This window comes from Cyprinus carpio, chromosome B11 (genome assembly GCF_018340385.1).
Source record: "Cyprinus carpio isolate SPL01 chromosome B11, ASM1834038v1, whole genome shotgun sequence".
Lineage (NCBI taxonomy): Eukaryota > Metazoa > Chordata > Actinopteri > Cypriniformes > Cyprinidae > Cyprinus > Cyprinus carpio.
In genome coordinates this window covers 24,510,884-24,528,397 of record NC_056607.1, presented here as the reverse complement: position 1 = coordinate 24,528,397, position 17,514 = coordinate 24,510,884, and the positions used below count along the sequence as shown (strand labels likewise).

The 17,514-nt window shown below is 37.0% G+C and overlaps 2 protein-coding genes across 4 annotated transcripts in view; one reads left to right on the top strand and one right to left on the bottom strand.

Moving 5' to 3' along the window:
- Nucleotides 1-5,602, top strand: part of LOC109094775 (ankyrin repeat domain-containing protein 13C) — a 24,814-nt gene extending 19,212 nt beyond the window's left edge. The window contains exons 9-13 of the mRNA XM_042734694.1: nt 466-627; nt 1,816-1,895; nt 2,322-2,420; nt 2,496-2,596; nt 4,350-5,602. Coding sequence (XP_042590628.1) covers nt 466-627; nt 1,816-1,895; nt 2,322-2,420; nt 2,496-2,596; nt 4,350-4,480 — 573 coding nt within the window. The 3' untranslated portion in view covers nt 4,481-5,602. The remainder of the gene's footprint in view (nt 1-465; nt 628-1,815; nt 1,896-2,321; nt 2,421-2,495; nt 2,597-4,349) is intronic.
- Nucleotides 5,603-7,246: 1,644 nt separating this feature from the next.
- On the bottom strand, nt 7,247-17,351 carry srsf11 (serine and arginine rich splicing factor 11). 3 transcript variants are annotated; one of them, XM_042734696.1, is made up of 12 exons: nt 17,058-17,351; nt 15,084-15,217; nt 12,709-12,818; nt 11,287-11,376; nt 11,147-11,196; nt 10,360-10,490; nt 10,199-10,280; nt 9,791-9,898; nt 9,585-9,674; nt 8,401-8,493; nt 8,140-8,317; nt 7,247-8,024 (listed from the first exon to the last, which is right to left on the bottom strand). In XM_042734696.1, exons 1-12 carry the CDS (start codon nt 17,177-17,179, stop codon nt 7,830-7,832), a joined length of 1,383 nt encoding a protein of 460 aa, XP_042590630.1. In that variant the 5' UTR covers nt 17,180-17,351; the 3' UTR covers nt 7,247-7,829. The 3 variants fall into 3 exon arrangements, with proteins under 3 accessions (XP_042590630.1, XP_042590629.1, XP_042590631.1); XM_042734695.1 differs by having other exon boundaries at nt 9,785-9,898; nt 17,058-17,349; XM_042734697.1 differs by lacking the exons at nt 15,084-15,217; nt 17,058-17,351 and adding an exon at nt 13,035-13,481 and having other exon boundaries at nt 9,785-9,898.
- Nucleotides 17,352-17,514: the final 163 nt, after the last annotated feature.

Genomic DNA, 17,514 nt, shown 5'->3' with positions numbered 1-17,514 from the left:
TCCAGCAGCTAAAACTGCCTTCAAGTCAGTTATTTCTATCTTTTGCTGTAGTGTGTCAGTAGAAAATATCAGTTGCATTGATTTGGTCATTAATTGTAATAATGCAGTGAGAACTGTGTCTCCGAAATCTAAAAATTCCTGTCTGAGCGACACATGCTGGTGTTTCGTTCCTGAACAAATCAGCGTTTTTGAATAACTCTATTCACTGAAAGAGTATTTTATAGAGAGTCACTTGCTTGATTGTTTTCTGAATGAATGAAGCTGATTTGAATGAATTGGTTGAATGAATGATTCAACGACTCAATGTGACACAACACGCCTAAACCAGCTCAAAAACACACTCCGAAAAATATCATCTGATTATAACTAGGTGGCATGTTTGGAGTGTATTGCACACCTGTGGTGCTGTTGTTTCTGAGTGGTTTGATGGCGTCTGACAGCATCCTCTCGTTGACGTTCCCGCAGGAGCGCGTGGGGAATTTCCTGGCGGATTTCTACATGGTGAACGGCCTGGTTCTGGAGTCCAGGAAGAGACGCGAGCATCTGAGCGAGGAGGACATCCTGAGGAACAAGGCCATCATGGAGAGCTTCAGCAAAGGAGGGAGTATCATCGAGCAGAGCTTCGAGGTCAGTTCGCTCATGTGACGCTGTGCAGTTAATCGAATCCGGCCTCCAAAGATTATGAAAATACAATAATCGGCGCACTTTCGCTTCTCCATTCTTTAGCTCCAGGTGTGCACCTAAATGGTCAAATATGCACAAAAAAATGTCAAAATGCATACATTATTAACATAAACCCTCAGTGGTTATGTAATAAATACGTGTGTTACAGTAAATTGGGTCGGTGCGGCTCTTAAAGTGACAGCAGCCTAATATTCCTGCTGCGACTGTGCGCTTAATATTCATCAAACAACTAAAGACAAAAACAAAATCACGCGCTGCTCTTCACTGAAGGACTTTTGTAGCTTTTGTGGAAACAAAGAAAGTTTAGTTCTTACAGTGAAGACTATGCCGTTTTATTTTACATTTGATTATTCATTTGTGTTGTAGGCTGTTAACTGAATACTTCAGAACTGCAGTAGCCTTAAAAACCCTTTAAGCACAGTATTTTTCATTTGTAGGCTTTATTTTTATTCTATTGCATTTGTCCTTTTGCATTTTTATAATTTAGTGTTTAATTATTTGCAATAATTTTGAGGACTTGTGTTTCTTTTTTACACTAATGTTAGTTACCCTAGTATTGAGAATTGTGAAATTTCTCTAAAGTGTAGATGTCATAGCAAATATATATTTGATTTATTCCACCGTCTTTAAATAAATCACTCATGTTAAGTTTTGACCCACTCATAATCGTGATAAATAATCGCAATTACAATATTGACCAAAGCAATCATAATCATGATTTTTGCCATAATCGAGCAGCCTTAGTTTCATACGTATATTATGTAAACAAAAACTTATTTTGGATCCGATTAATCTCGATTAATCGTTTGACAGAACTAGTTGATTCAGCGTGATTAATAGCATTGGGCAACGATTAATATTTCAGTTAAAAACATCTTGATGGATTTGTTACAGATTTTGTCTTCTCAAGACGTTAACTGATGGACTGGAGTGATGTGGATTATTGTGATGACGCTTAAAAGCAGAATTAAACCTCAGACTGACAGTTTAACTCACAGATGATGATGGCGTTTAGTTTAAAGCTGTTCACAGGAGCTGAGGTTGATTGTGCAGCGCCCTCTGCTGGTGGTGAGGTGTTGCTCATTGATGAATTTTCAGTGTTTGACCCTTTGTTTGTCTGTGCTCTCACAGCCGGTGAGGCGTCAGTCGCTGACCGCTCCGTCTCCGAACACTATCTCCTGGGAGGAGTACATCACCGCCGAGACGGGAAAGTAAGTCCATCATAAGCCCTGTTCGGACGTTTTTTTTTTTTTGTTTAAATTGGTAATTTAATTGCCGTCCGAATCCTCATCTCTGAGTTAACGAGAAGAAATCGATTCAAAATGTAATGTTTAATACCTTTTTGGCTACTGCCAAACACCGTAAGGTATGGTTGTACTTCATTGTAATTTGCATGCATATTTATTCTGAAATGCTGGAAATTATTAAAAAAGAACAATACTTCATAACTGTTTCACCATTCCAACAGAAAGAGAAGAAAAGCATGTAAACATTCGAAATATGTCTTTATTATGGCAGCAGCTGGTATGCAATACAGTTTTTACAGACGTCCATATGAGAAACAGTTACTGAAGAATAGGGCTATACACACACAGGAGTCAAAGCATGGTGAGAGGCTCATGTTTGGTCTCTTCTAGGGCTCCTCATCTGGGCCGAGAGCTCGTGTGCAAAGAGAGCAAGAAGAACTTCAAAGCAACCGTAGCCATGAGTCAGGACTTCCCTCTGGGCATCGAGTCGTAAGTGTGCCTCCTCCAGCAGAGTCCTGGCCACGTCCATGTGCTGTTTCTTACTGACCACGACTTGTTTTACAGGCTATTAAATGTTTTGGAGGTCATCGCACCCTTCAAGCACTTTAATAAACTCAGAGAATTTGTTCAGATGAAGCTTCCGCCTGGATTTCCTGTCAAACTAGGTAAACAGACACACATCTCTTCCATCTTTATTTGACCCTCTAACTCTAGCACTCTCTATTCTAACTCTGTTTTATCTGTTTGTTTCCTTTTTATTAAACACTTGACCTTCTTCCACTTGTACTGTTTGTTTTATAACTGCTTGTTTTTCTTTAAAGGGGTCATTGGATGCCCATTTTCCACAAGTTGATTTGATTCTTTAGGGTCTTAATGAAAAGTCTTTAACGGGTGGCGATCGAGAGCGCAGCTCTGCAGAGTTTTGCTTCAAACCTAATCAGTTATATTTATTGATATGATCCCGATATAATCCCTATATGATTTATGGGGATTTCAGAAAAACACTGGGTGGATTTTTATCATTTTAGGGTGATTGTGTACACAGTCTTCCAACACACATTTCAGTTCAAACAACATGTAAAAGTGAATTTTGCATCCAATGACTCCTTTAAAAAACCAAAACAACAAAAACTCTTACACTAGCTTTCTATATTCTTTTTCTATTCTATGCACTTGATTTCTTTGTATGCATGTGTGTTTGTGTGTGTGTGTCTGTGTGTGTGTAAACTAATAAACTAAAATATACTGTAAACAATACATTATATTAACTAATAAACTGTAATCAATACACTGTAAACTAATAAAGTGTAAAAACCACTGTAAACAATACATTGTAAACTAATAAACTAAAAATAAACTGTTAACTAATAAACTGCAAAAACAGCAAACTAACAAACTGTAAAATATACAGTAAATGATACATTGTAAACTAATAAACTGTAAAAATAAACTGTTAACTAATAAACTGTAAAAAACAGCAAACTAATATACTGTAAACTATACATTGTAAACTAATAAACTGTAAAAATAAACTGTTAACTAATAAACTGTAAAAACAGCAAACTAATAAACTAAAATATACAGTAAATGATACATTGTAAACTAATAAACTGTAAAAACCACTGTAAACTATACATTGTAAACTAATAAACTGTAAAAATAAACTGTTAACTAATAAACTGTAAAAAAGCAAACTAATAAACTGTAAACTATACTGTAAACTATACATTGTAAACTAATAAACTGTAAAAATAAACTGTTAACTAATAAACTGTAAAAAACAGCAAACCAATAAACTGTAAAATATACTGTAAACTATACATTGTAAACTAATAAACTGTAAAAATAAACTGTTAACTAATAAACTGTAAAAAAGCAAACAAAATAAAACTAAAAATATACTGTAAACTATACATTGTAAACTAATAAACTGTAAAAATAAACTGTTAACTAATAAACTGTAAAAAAGCAAACTAATAAACTGTAAACTATACATTGTAAACTAATAATCTGTAAAAATAAACTGTTAACTAATAAACTGTAAAAAACAGCAAACCAGTAAACTATACATTGTAATCTAATAAACTGTAAAATACACTGTAAACAATACACTGTTGTAAATAATGTAATTAAAAAAAAACAAAGCTTAATGTAAATCTCCAATATGTGCCACTTGATCATTGAGATGCAAAAATAACTAGAATGGCAGTTTTATTATAGTTTATATTGCCTGAAGTGCTTGTTTTGTTCTTTAGGATTTTGTCAAATTTAGCCAAAAAGATGAATGTGGATTAATTTGGAGGCTGGATGAATTAGAATCTTCTTGTTGTCTCATAATTACAATAATTCCATAGTAATGAGCACGCAGCATCATCTGCTGTATGTTCTGATGATGATGATGATGTGCTTCGCTTCCAGACATCCCTGTTTTCCCCACCATCACTGCCACCGTGACCTTTCAGGAGTTCCGTTACGACATGTTCGACAACTCCATTTTTACGATTCCCAGCGACTACAAGGAGGATCCCAGCCGCTTCCCAGACCTCTGAGCCGCTCCCCATCCCGCTTCACCCCGTCTCCATCTCCTCCCATCTCCAGTCCAGACCAATGCAGATGGACACGTGTAGGAAATACTTGACGTCATACGAACACAAAGGGATCGTGCTGAAGCGAGTGTGAATCCGAAGCGGAGCGCAGCTGCACTACATGAAGCTCCGGACTGAGCTCACGTCTCAGTGTTCGGAGCTCAGGACGGAGCGGTACGTTAGAAACACGGAGCGTCGCTTCACATCACCTCTGTAACTGGCAGGAAATACGGCATTATAAATTATTACACAAGCTGAGTTTTCATATATATCTTTGTACAACTGTTACAAACTTGTATACTTCTCTTAGAGGAAACGTGTATATTTAGGAAAGAAGCGGAAGGCGTCTGTATATGATTTGAATTGTATGAAACCCGTCACAGAATACAATGTCTATGTCATTTCTACAAACCTTGTGTAAATACCACTTCCTTCTCCAGTTTGTTGGCTTGTTGCATTATGGGAAATAGGCTTGTTCACTCTGCCGTTCACTTTATGTTTGTTCGGATCATTTGCTTTCTCACATCCTAGTGCAGCAAAAACGGACGGGACTTTCACTTTACTTTCACCTTGATAGATGGATGTAAATACATTCTAATTTAAATATGTTTTCAAATGTAGTATAATCGACTGATTGATATATAACTGACGAGTATGTTTATTGAGATATTAGTGTAAAATGTTTCGGAGATGTTCGAGATATGGCGGCGAGAGTTTTATGTGAGTTTGCTGTGTGCCGAGGGAAAACCAGCAGTATCCCGTTGGACAGTTTCCTCTTTTATGTCTCTTGTGTTTCATTTTTCCTTCTCCAAATGGAAACTTTCTGCGACGCTTCCATCACCCACTACTGGTTAGTGTGGAAACTCATGTGTTTTGCCGGTTTCCTTTTTTATTTTTGTTTTGTTACCAGCTTCTTTTCTTCCTGTGTTTCATGTCATTGTTTTTAGAGTTGGTTTATGCCTTCAGTAATTCTTCAGAGTTTCTCCCAAATGCATTGAACTCTCGGATGTACAGCAGGAGCCTTGTATGAACCTGCTGCACTTTTACACGACAAATTGTAATTAATAAAATGTCCATGTATCAGTCTTTTTGTGAGGATTTATTTGGTCAGACTGTCTTTATTAGCAAGATATTGATGCCTTGCATAACATTCTAAAGGATTCAAACTCATGAGGGTGCTTAAAGCTTCTATTTTAAGTATGTTTAATGGGTTAAAAATAATACAGAAAAATATACTTAACCTAAAGTAGTGGTATTGTGTAAAAACTTAACTCAGTTAAAATGTACTGGGGTGAACTTTAAGTGTATCCTCATATAATTGCACTTAAGTATTTAAAAATAAGACTTTTAGAAATTATAAGTAACTTTGATAAAGTTTGTAAAACATCCAGTTTAAACAATTTTCTCAATGTCCTGACAGTTCTAGAAACCCAATATAAGAAAAGCTGTACTAAAATAATGTTCTTGAGAACTATTCTTATTTCGCGGCTTTCTTGAATACTTGATTCTGATTGGTCAGTCGCGGGGTTCAGCGGGAAAGATAAGTTCAAATATTCACGTAGTCAATAGCAACGCGGTATGTCAAACCGCTGAGCACGCCTCACACAACCGTCGCCTCAGAGGACTTGAGTATTAATATTATTTATTTATTGCAGTATTTTGCAGCGCTGATTGTTTTGTATACTGTGAAGGACTACTTTTATCTCATCGGCAGCTTTAAGGTAATATACAGGTAAAAGTATAACAATTTAAACCTAAATCGATATATTTGTCTAGTGAGTAGCCTTGTACACTCAGAGTAATTCTCTCAAAATAGGCAAGGAAAGTATATAGCACATTAAAATAATCTTTAAAAAAATAATCACAACAATAAAACGAGAAATTATTATTATTAATGATTTAAAATGAATTAAAAGAGTTAAGTTCAGACGTAGCACAGTGCTAATTCAGTAAATGCACAGCTAAACAGATGTTTTGAGTCTAGATTTAAATAAAACCTTGATAAATTCTAAGCACCACTGATTTTTACATTTCATTCTCGATGAATAAATCAATTTAATTCATTACAATAAATACAACATCTCCAACAAATATATAAAAATACATTTAAATACATAGAATAGCTGTTAGGTTCGAGTTCAGACCCCTTCACACCGAGAACTAGAACCATAGCCATATCGTTTTGAAAATCGTTCTAAATTTAAAAGAATGATGAAATCCACACCACGACAACTGCACAGAAGGATATGATTAATATCAGAACCGTTGTCTTTCAATATTAATATTATCACCTTCAAAGCGATTGACAGCCAATCAGAATCCATCCTTCTTAAAAGATCTCGAGCATTCAAAACTACAAAACGACAATAAACACGACGCTAACATAGTTAGTAACTTATCTTTTATTTTGTGCTGATATTACTTAATTATAATAACGTGTGAACAGCCTCGCCTTGATTCGCGCCATTACTGAAAGCGCGCGCAAAAATTTTAAAATTGATACATTCAAGAATATTTGCATTCGGTTACAACAAAAATATCAAAATATATATTGTTGCTCTTTACAAACTGAAAACACAAGATCTGCTCACCATTCTGTGCTGTATAATTAATTTACCATTCTCTCCAGCAACAAAAATTAACGGACGCTAACCTTGTCTTCAGAATCTCAGAAGATGTAGTGTTTCACATCCCTAGCAATGTGGTTTCCAAGGAACAAATAGACAATAATTTTATATGAAGTTTTATTTTCAGTTGGTAACATTGCAAACAGTACAGAGAAGTCATTTTCTTAGCAAACTACAGTCTATGACGACGGCGTGTGTTCAGTACAGAAAAACACACTGCGGTAGATACAGCTGGACTGCCGAATGACCTGCGAGAAGAAGTTATCCAGTTTACGGGAAGTTCCACAAACGTTCTGCGAGTTTAAAAAGACAAACTAACTCAGGCTAACTATAAAAAACAAATGCGATCGGATTTAAAAAAGAAAAAGAAAAAACACCGCTTGACAATGTTATCCAAGCACTTTTAATTAGGAGTAATTCTTTTAAATAGAAACTGCAAACAGACATAGCGAATGGGTGTATTTTTCAACTGTCTACACTAAATATACAGTATAACATCGTTCAGCCATGAGAGAAGAAACAGCTCTAAAACCCGGGGGACATGTACCAGTGAATACAGCAGATTCTGAGGATGCATCATTTTAAAAAACAAGGAGGAATGAAGGAGTTCAGACAGGAAACTTCCAGACTGATCTCCGTCCGAACTCTATTAATCAATACACTCAAACACTGATCCGTGGGCTGTTTCAGTCGCTCATGTCCATGTCTTCGTCTCGCTGGTCTTCACTGTGTCCGTCCGACTCGCCGCGGCCCGCGTCGTCTGCGCTGTCCGCTCGAAGCTCTTTAGCCTGCGGCGACGAGGCGGCGTCCGAGTTCCTCTCGCGCTCTTCCTCGTGCTCGCTGTCGTAGCCCTGCTCCTCCTCGTCGTAGTCCCTGGTCACCTGCGGAACAGAAGCAGAACTCAGAAGCCGGACTGGAATGCTGACCTTTTTTCCAGCGGTCTGTAGAATGTAAAGCACAGTTGTTCACTGGTTAGTGAACACTAGACAGTGGTACCTTCACATCTCCCTTCTCGCTGTCGGACTTCCTGTCTCTGTCTCGGTCCTTGTCTTTGTCTTTGCTCTTCTTGCTGGAGGAACGTTCTCTTTTGTCCCGATTTCTATCCCAGTCGTCCTTCCGGTCTCGGTCACGGTCTCTCTCGCGGTCTTTGTCCTTCTTTTTCTCTTTCTTGTGTCTGAGAGAGAGAGTGTTTTCAGGTTGAAGCAGGTTTGAGGAAGGAGGCGTGATCGTGTAGGAGTGTGTGTGTGTGTGTGTTACCTGCGAGGAGACGGGGAGCGGGACACTTTCCTCTTGGGAGATCGTGACTTCTTCGGTGATCGAGACGCGCTGCGACTTCTCCGGTGTCGTTTGCTGGAGGAAGACACATTCGCTGGATCAACATGAGCTCTGATCGGATCTAAACCACGGTAATGTAACTCCACATTGTTACTTTAAAAGTGCATTTGGGAAAAATGGTTAGAAGGACTTAAAATTTTATTTTAGACAAATGTTTGGCATTTTCAGGTGAATAAATCGAAAGTAGAGCTGTAAAATTAACTAATTTGCAATGTGCACTAAAATATAAATATATGACCACAAAAAGACTGCTAATGAAATAGATTCTCAAAAACCTGTCAAATATTACTCTTGTACAAGAGCACATACTTCTCAAAGTAATAATGAAATGAAAACATTATTTTAAGGAATATCATGATTTTTCTTCCATGTTTTAATTTTAAAATAGGACCAAAAAATAAATTAAATAAAATCCAAAAATACAGAATTTCTGAAAAACTAAAAATATCATAGGGTACATTAAATTTGTTTTTGTAGTTATTAAATTTCATTTAAATTTTTAATTTCCATAAAAATGCAAAAATAAATAAAAATACAAATAAACTGAAATCATAGACTTTGGGAACATATAAAACATTTCATAAAAAATATTAACATTCTAATAAATTGTATATTTATCATTTTACACCATATCAGCATCAAAGGCTGTATTTATGACAAACTCAAAAGTAAAATTTAAAAATGGTATTAGCAATAATTCAAAGAATTGTGTAGAATATTTCAACTATGTTATTACAAATTAAAGACAATCTTTGGTGTTTGATTAAAAACTTCACTATTTTCCCAGGAGAAACTTTAAAAATGTCCATTAATGTAATTCATGTCCAGTAATGTTTCTGTGTAAAAACATTCCTAGTATAATTTAAAACAGAACACTCTGATGTCGAGGAAGCCTTGAACCATATTTAATTAAACCATATACTCAAAAGTAAATCTTGTGTGACCACATCTACATCATCTATACACGTCTTGTCAATAAATGATTACGTTTTGTACATTTCGTGATTTCAATTAATTAGAAGTGTGTTCTGCACCATTAAAATGGAATAATAATAAAAAAAAATAAAACTAAATTTGATGGTGATTTGATGGTGCTGGACACTCACCGGCTGGTGCTGCGCGAGCGTCTGGCGCTGCTGTAGCTCTTGGGTGGAGTTTTTGAACGTTTTCTGTTCTTCTCTTCCTTCCTCCGATCTCTACATCGGAAACAAACACAAAGATGCTATGAACCACTGCCGCTTCACAACTAAGCCAGAGAAACCCAGAGCATATCTCAGACGCTTGAGACTCTCTGAGCGGATCTGACCTGGACCTGGAGCGTCTGCTGCGGTCCCTGGAATGAGACTTCCTCCTCCTGGGGCTCTTGGACCTCCTCCTGCTCCTGGAGCGAGATCTCCGTCTGGAATGACTCTTGGAACGCCTGCGATCACAGCAAACTCACATCAGACCACTGTTCATTTCATTAACAAAAACTATGTCGAAAAATGTTTGTTGAGGAGCTTTTTTTCCCACGACTAAAACGAGATGACAACAAGGTCAATAAATGAAAGGTTGCCTAAATATGATAACAAATAAAAAATGGATGCCAAAATGAAGACTGCTATATGGTTAATCATCTTCTTGGTGTTTACAGGGCTTAAGACTAATATTGAAAATAGCTGACAAAATTAACACCGCATCAGAGCATGACTGTACATGGACTTGAGACGTCTCCACAAACCTGTGTCTGGAGCGGGAGCCGGACCTCCTGCGTCTGGACCTGGACCTGGATCTGGAGCGCTTGCGTTTATCGTCCTTCTTACCTGAAGAAGCAAACTCTTAGCACACCATCCTTTCACTCACACAAGTGGATATCTTTGATCGAGCACATCAGTCACTCACTTCCAGGCTCGATGGCTGCGGAGATCAGAGATTGTGCCTCTCTCACTCTCTTCATGGCTTCTTCGATCTCTTTCGAGCCATCCGCCTTCAGTCCAGGGGTCAGACTCAGCCCAGCGGCGAGGTGATTCAGCCTGAATCACAGCAGATTAATGAACAGAACCTCAGTTAGTGGAGTATGGCTCTATGGTTTGTGCAATGAGGAAATTACATCAGAATCACAGAATTGTCATAAAAATGGAATTTACAGCATAACAATGAAATTTTAGACCGATAAAGCGCAAGTATTAAAATCAAGGACTATTCTCTATGAATATTAAACTGCAAAAGACTTATTGAAATATGAAATCTGTGTGTCAAATATAAATAACCATCGTCAAATGCACACAAACTCAAAACTCTTCATGTGAAACCATTAGACATTTGGTTTAACTAAAAAAAAATTGAAGAATTGTTAAGGTTACAATATTTTTGACAATAAATTAAAACAAAAAAAAATCAAAAAAAAAAAACATACTTTTTGATGGTTCATTTAAACCATCAAAATGCAATAAATGAAAACAGAAAACATACATTTTGGGAAAATAAAACTAGGATGAGAAGAGAGAAAAAAAAAAAAAAACTTACCTGATTTCGCAAAGACCTATTTTTTTTTTAAAGTTAATAAATGTTAAATACTTAATTTACAAACTTAAGTTACTTAATTTCAATTACACAGACAATCATAAGTTTAAACATAATAAAACAGGGTCCCTGATGAGCAGACGTTTGATCATATTGATGGACTTACTTGGGGTCTATGGATGCCATAAGCTTCATAAGCTGCTCAGCTGACAAAGACTAAGAAGAAAACATCAACGATTAGTAAAGAGTTTAGCAGATCTAGTGTACCTATAGGGCCATAGATGATAGAGCTAAAAGGCGTCAAACCTGAGTGTTTATATTGGGTGCCGCCATGGCCAGAGCTGCCATGGGGTCCAAGTTCGGCCCTCCTAGACCTCCAAGATGAACACCACCCATCTGAGGACAGACAAAACATCAGCATCATTACAGCAGATTATTTTTTTTGTGCCTTTTGAAATAAACCCAAAAAAAAAAAATATGCAAAAACCAAGTGCACTCATTTGAGTAGGATGAACTTTATCCAATAAGAAAACATGTGCATAAACTACGATGGAAACACATTTACTGAATAATGCGCTTTCATGAAAGCAATGACTGCATTTATTGTTTCGTCTGCTCACTCTGAGGCACAAGCAATCGATCACATATCAATAATTGTTTTCCTATTTCAGCACTTTTGATACTATTTCAGTACTTTTCATAATATTTGAGTACTTCTGGTACTATTTCAGTATTTTGATAGTATTTCAATAATTGTTTTCCTATTTCAGTACTTTTGATACCATTTCAGTACTTTTGATACTAATTCAGCACTTTTGATAATATTTGAGTACTTCTGATACTATTTCAGTATTTTGATAGTATTTCAATAATTTTTATCCTATTTGAGTACTTCTGATACTATTTCAGTACTTTTGATACCATTTCAGTACTTTTGATACTATTTCAGTACTTTTGATACTATTTCAGTACCTTTGATACTATTTCAATAATTTTTATCCTATTTCAGTACTTTTGATACCATTTCAGTACTTTTGATACCATTTCAGTACTTTTGATACTATTTCAATAATTTTTATCCTATTTCAGTACTTTTGATACCATTTCAGTACTTTTGATACCAATTCAGCACTTTTGATAATATTTCATTACTTTTGGTACTATTTTAGTACTTTTGGTAATATATCAGTATTTTGATAATATTTCAGTACTTTTGATACCATTTCAATACTTTGGATACGGTTTAGATACAATGGATACTATTTCTTTACTTTTGGTACCATTTCAGTTTTTTTTTTATCTATTTCAGTACTTTTGATACTAATTCAGCACTTTTAATAATATTTCAGTTTTATAGTACTTTTAAGAATATATCAGTATTTTGATAATATTTCAGTACTTTTGCTACCATTTCAATATTTTTTAGTACTTTTGGTAATATTAGTATTTTGATAATATTTCAGTACTTTTGCTACCATTTGAGTATTTTTATACCATTTCAATCATTTTTATTTCTTTACTTTTGATACTATTTTAATACCTTTGATACTATTTCTTTACTTTCGGTGTGACGATTTTGTTCTCTAAGACTCGTTGGATGGAAACGGTGCTTTTTTCACAAAAGTTTTATGCGATATTCCAGTTTTGCGCACAAGTTTAATACAAATCTTCGGATGGAAAACCGAGCAGAGCGGTCGATGGTCTTGGTTTACACCGACTGACACTCACAGATGGGACGGGGTTGGGTGTCGGGAGAAGCCCGCCTCCTGGCAGCAATCCTGCGACGGCATTGGCTGGAGCCAGCAGAGACAGAGCCTTGGATTCGTCAGGAATCACTCCTGCAGGACGGAAACAGCACAATCAAATCGTGCCATGATTCTCGCGCCACACACAGACAGACCCACAAAGTCAAACTTTCTTTTTACATTTGCACTGACATCAGTACTCGCTTTGTCAGAGGAAGCTAACACATGAGGTCCCTTAACAAAAGCATCAAGTGCAAAATACTACAAGAAAAGGAAATGACACTAGACACACTGCCAAGATGTTATCACCTGAACTTGATTTTTTAAGTCATGAACCAAATGTAAGCAAGCACAGCCGGATCTCCACTGGGATGTGCTCTCAAGTTTCATAAGTTGTATAATGAACAAGCGATTCAGGTCGGCTGCTTCGCTATAAAGCACACAGAGACATCAAGATAGACAAAACAGAGTTTATGATTCGGGTGTCAGCATCACATGACAGTTCATCAATCCACTGATGGCATGACTTACCATTACTAATGCAAATAACATTGCTTTACAGGGCTTTTGCTGGCATCTGAGAGCTAAAACTGCTGTTACCTGGTCTAAAACAGAATCCTATGGCATAAACTTCCAGCAAAAGCCCATTTAAACTCTAGACTGTGTGTCAAATGCTGAAGAGGAAAATAACTAGAGTTAAATGACAATGAGCGTTTGGTGGAGTCCATTGGGTGAGCGCCTCTGAAATTAATATTTCACTCCAAACGACAATCATCACTGACACACACACACACACACAAGAGAGAGAGAGAGAGAGAATAAAAGAGAGAGAGAGAGAAACAGGACAAGCTGCAGAAGACAAAACTGTTGGGTGGCATTGTCTGCTGGGCCTGGTTTACAGGACTTGCAGAACCAGGGAAAAGAACTGGAAAACACAACAACAAAAAACAGAAACGACCGTTAAAAAGCTTCTCAGGCCTTTTTCAGTCATGTGGAGAGGAACAAAAGAACATTCTAGACCTGATTCTTACTCAAAAGCAGAAAATATTAAAGGGAGGTTGGAGAAATAATATAGGGCCCTATGAAATCCATTTTATTTTCCCCCAAATTCATTTTTTTGTTTTAATTCTTCTAGATTCCATTTTTAATGATAAATACATTTTTATTAATCAAAAAGCATTTTTAAATAATCAATCATGAAACTTAAACTTTAACCTTAATATATTAAGTTCAACAAAAATGTACGTTTTGAGCCCAATGTCTTATTTCTTCTTACCTTATGTTTTATTGTTACCATATTCTGTGTTTTAGCATGTCTAATTATTTGAATGCATAAAAACAACTTTTTTTTAAAACACTTGATTTTTTAAATTTTTTTGATTATCAAATGAAGGCATAAAACATTATTTTTAAATAATAAAAATTAAATCATGGATGAATTATTGTGCGATTATTCCTTAAAAAGCGAAGTTTTAATAATTTTACGTACATTCTACTGAACTATAGTAATATATTTCTTCCACAACGTCTTCACGAACTTTTATTTTGACGGGTTGTCATTAATACCTTTAAATCTTAATTCATTCAAACATAAAAAAAACAACTAATATTTAAATAGTCTTTTTGCTGCTTAATATTTACAATGTATTATTGTCCTCATTTAGCGAGACGACAGACTCTGAAATAACCACGAGCTTCAATATGTGTATTAAACAGCGCGCTTTGCGTCATTCATTCACACGGAACATGCTGGATTCAAATTTAAATAGTCTTTTTGCTGCTTAATATTAACAGATACTAGTCAATTCAACCTTATGACCAGATTCTGTCCGCGTTTCCGCTCTGTGGAAATCATAGGGCCCTAATATCACAATCGCACAGAAAGCCCTATCATTACGCGTGCTAAACACTCATGCATAGTGCGCTCTTACCGTACTTTATTAGCATGCAATGCAGAAACATTCTTTCAGCCTAAACATTAGTGCTTTGCAATGAATAGAGCGATCGATCTTTGTCTGTGAGCTCAGATGGAGACACGAGAGAGAGGATAATAGTTTACAGCAGGGAAACACGTGGGCCAGCCGCGTTTATTTGTCTACAGGGTCACTCTCAGACATCTGCCGGCTCTGCAATTGCCTTGTTCACTATAAAAATCACACACACAAATGACAAAGAGAAAAGTTTAACAAAAAAAAAAAAAAAAAAAATGGAACTAAATGGAAAGGCAATGAGTTAAACATCAGCTCCTGCCACTGACATATACACCTGTGGGATTCACGGCGCTAACGCCGTCGTCTACACACTGCGAAGGGATCGATCGCGTGATGAACGTGAAGATTGCAAAAGAGCAGCACAAACCTTCGGCGAAGGGGACGACGATCAGGGCTCGGTCCACGAACACCGTGTTGGTCAGATGCTGGGACACTCCGACTGACTCCGGCTCGTGGAACTTTACAAAACATACACGTGAAGTCACAGGCAAGGGAGAATCACTGAAAGAAAATATAGATGCTTTTGCGAGATGTACACACAACGTTCAACAACACCTCCTACAGCATAAACACCCAAGACCCGGCTCGGTCTCAGATCTGCCGGCTTCGGAGCAGATCCGCCGGCGGCCTACCTTCGATGCAGATATGACCACGCCAGATGTTTTTCGATGGGTGAAAAACAACAAAAGCACAGAACAGAAGTTAGCTAGTGGAGAAGCCTACACTGCGCCTGATGATGGAGCAGAGACGTCAGGCATGCATGCGTGTTCCTGAGCCTAAAACAGCGCTTCTGCACGATTCACGAAAGTGCAACACGCTCAAAACGATTAATCGCGTTCAAAATAAAAGTTCGTTTACATAATATTATGCATCGCAATTCGTTGATCGATTCTGAGATTTTCGGAATGCATCATGATTCTCTCTGTAATCGATTCTGAGCTTAGTTTCTAACAGCAGAGGGCGCTCTAGGCTAGTTTTTGCTCACGAAGAACAGCGCTTGTGCTCATTAAGTGTTTAAATGTACTCTCACATCGGCTTTTATGATGTGAGATTAACGTAAACAAAGCCCAAAGTGAAGATCCTTGTAATTCGCTTCAATCTTTACGAACTTTATGAATGATTATTTTAGGTTCAAGTGGTGTGTGTGTGAGAAACTGGACGCATGCAGAACACGGCCATTTCTAAAGCACGCAGCGCCACCTGCTGGTCAGAACTAAGCTCAGAATCGATTCAAGAGAGAATCGCGATGCTTCGGAAAATCTTCGATGCATCGATTTATTGTTCCAGAGCCCTAGTACCGAATACAGAAATTTAGATACTGACAACACTAGTACACATACAGCTGCGTTTTTTTTTTTTTTTTTTTTTTAACAAAGTCACATCGCCACCTACTGGCCTGGTTTGAATAATACAGCATTTTTTGTAATTTGCAAGAATCCATAATTCTTGCAAATTACAAAAAATGTAATTTTCCATTTTTTATTATCTTTTTGAGATCAAGTAAAGAAAATTATTGGCGGAACAAAACGTCAATATGGTCTCTAAACGTAAATGTCTTATATTAACAATGCTTCAAAGTTTGAAAATACAACAATCATTTCTCTACTCACAAATGTTACTGCAAAAAAATAAAATAAATGCTTTTCCTCAGTATTTTTTGGTATTATTTTTAAGTACTAATTTCAAAAAATACAAATTTAATTGAGAAATATCTCCGGAATGGGCTCAGAAGAACTCACACTCAAAGGAAAAACAAGTTTTCACCCCCCACGGACAGATCTTTGTTCCAGCAAACATACTCTTGATTCAAAGATGTTTAGATATCTGTACTGAAAAACAAGGCAACAATACTGAGGAAGAGATTTTTTTTTTTTTACATTTTATGTTTTTTTTATTTTATGCTCAAAAAAAAAAAAAAAAAAAAAAAAAAATGTATTTGTGGGCGGGAGAAACAACGCTTTTTAAACCACGCGCGATCACAGCCGCGTGATTAATTACGTGCGTCGGTTTGATGATGACGCACAGACGCAACAAGGCGTGACGCAACGCTCTTTATACAATACAATAAAACGAAATTATTGTGAAATAAGTGCACCATATATCAGTTATTAGTGTTTTAATCGTCAGAATCCATCCCGAGGAGCTCACACGTAGCTTAGCTAATGATAAATGATCAACAATGCGGTGTGTTCATATTCCTGCACACTAATCGTGGTGAATAAACACGTGGTAGTTACTGTTTGAAAGACTACATGCGCGTGCACAGCTCTCTTCTTATTAAATACGCGTATTTAGATGTTTCTTTTCGTTGAGGGGCGTGTTTTGGAACATTTATACTCACTCTGGAGGAAAGAGTCTGAGCTCGTCGATGGTTCCGATGAAGCCGAACAGGGTTCGCATCTGCTCCGCGGTGCTGCTCGGCGACACGTTCGTCACCTGGATCACGTTGGTGCTGGACGTCATTGTGGCTCCGTTTTATGGCGAACGTCGACCGAAAGGCATTTAATCCGACCGATCGCTCGGTTTTCTCTCGATTTCTCCTCCGTGAAGGCCTGCTGTCTCACGCTAATGGCGCTCGTGCTGCGGCGTGAAGCGCGCGCTCATCAGAACATGGCGGCGCACGGGGCCGATTTCAAAATAAAAGCTCGACACGGACGTGAAGACAGTTTACAAAATACAAGTCCTTACATTCCAGTAGACGTGTTCTAGAAACACGCTGTTTCAAATTAAAAGTCTGCAAACGTCGAGATGAACCATCTATGCGCTTAAAAGCCAAACATAAAATGTATGTTTTATTA

What these genes read in the sequence shown, in the direction of transcription:
- srsf11 (XM_042734695.1), bottom strand. Translation starts at nt 17,179, where the DNA reads ATGACGTCCAGCACCAACGTGATCCAGGTGACGAACGTGTCGCCGAGC. An exon ending in GGCTCCCGCTCCAGACACAG is followed by an intron (nt 9,899 to 10,198) that starts GTTTGTGGAGAC and finishes CTGTGATCGCAG; the next exon opens with GCGTTCCAAGAGTCATTCCA. An exon ending in CGCTCGCGCAGCACCAGCCG is followed by an intron (nt 8,494 to 9,584) that starts GTGAGTGTCCAG and finishes GTCTTCCTCCAG; the next exon opens with CAAACGACACCGGAGAAGTC.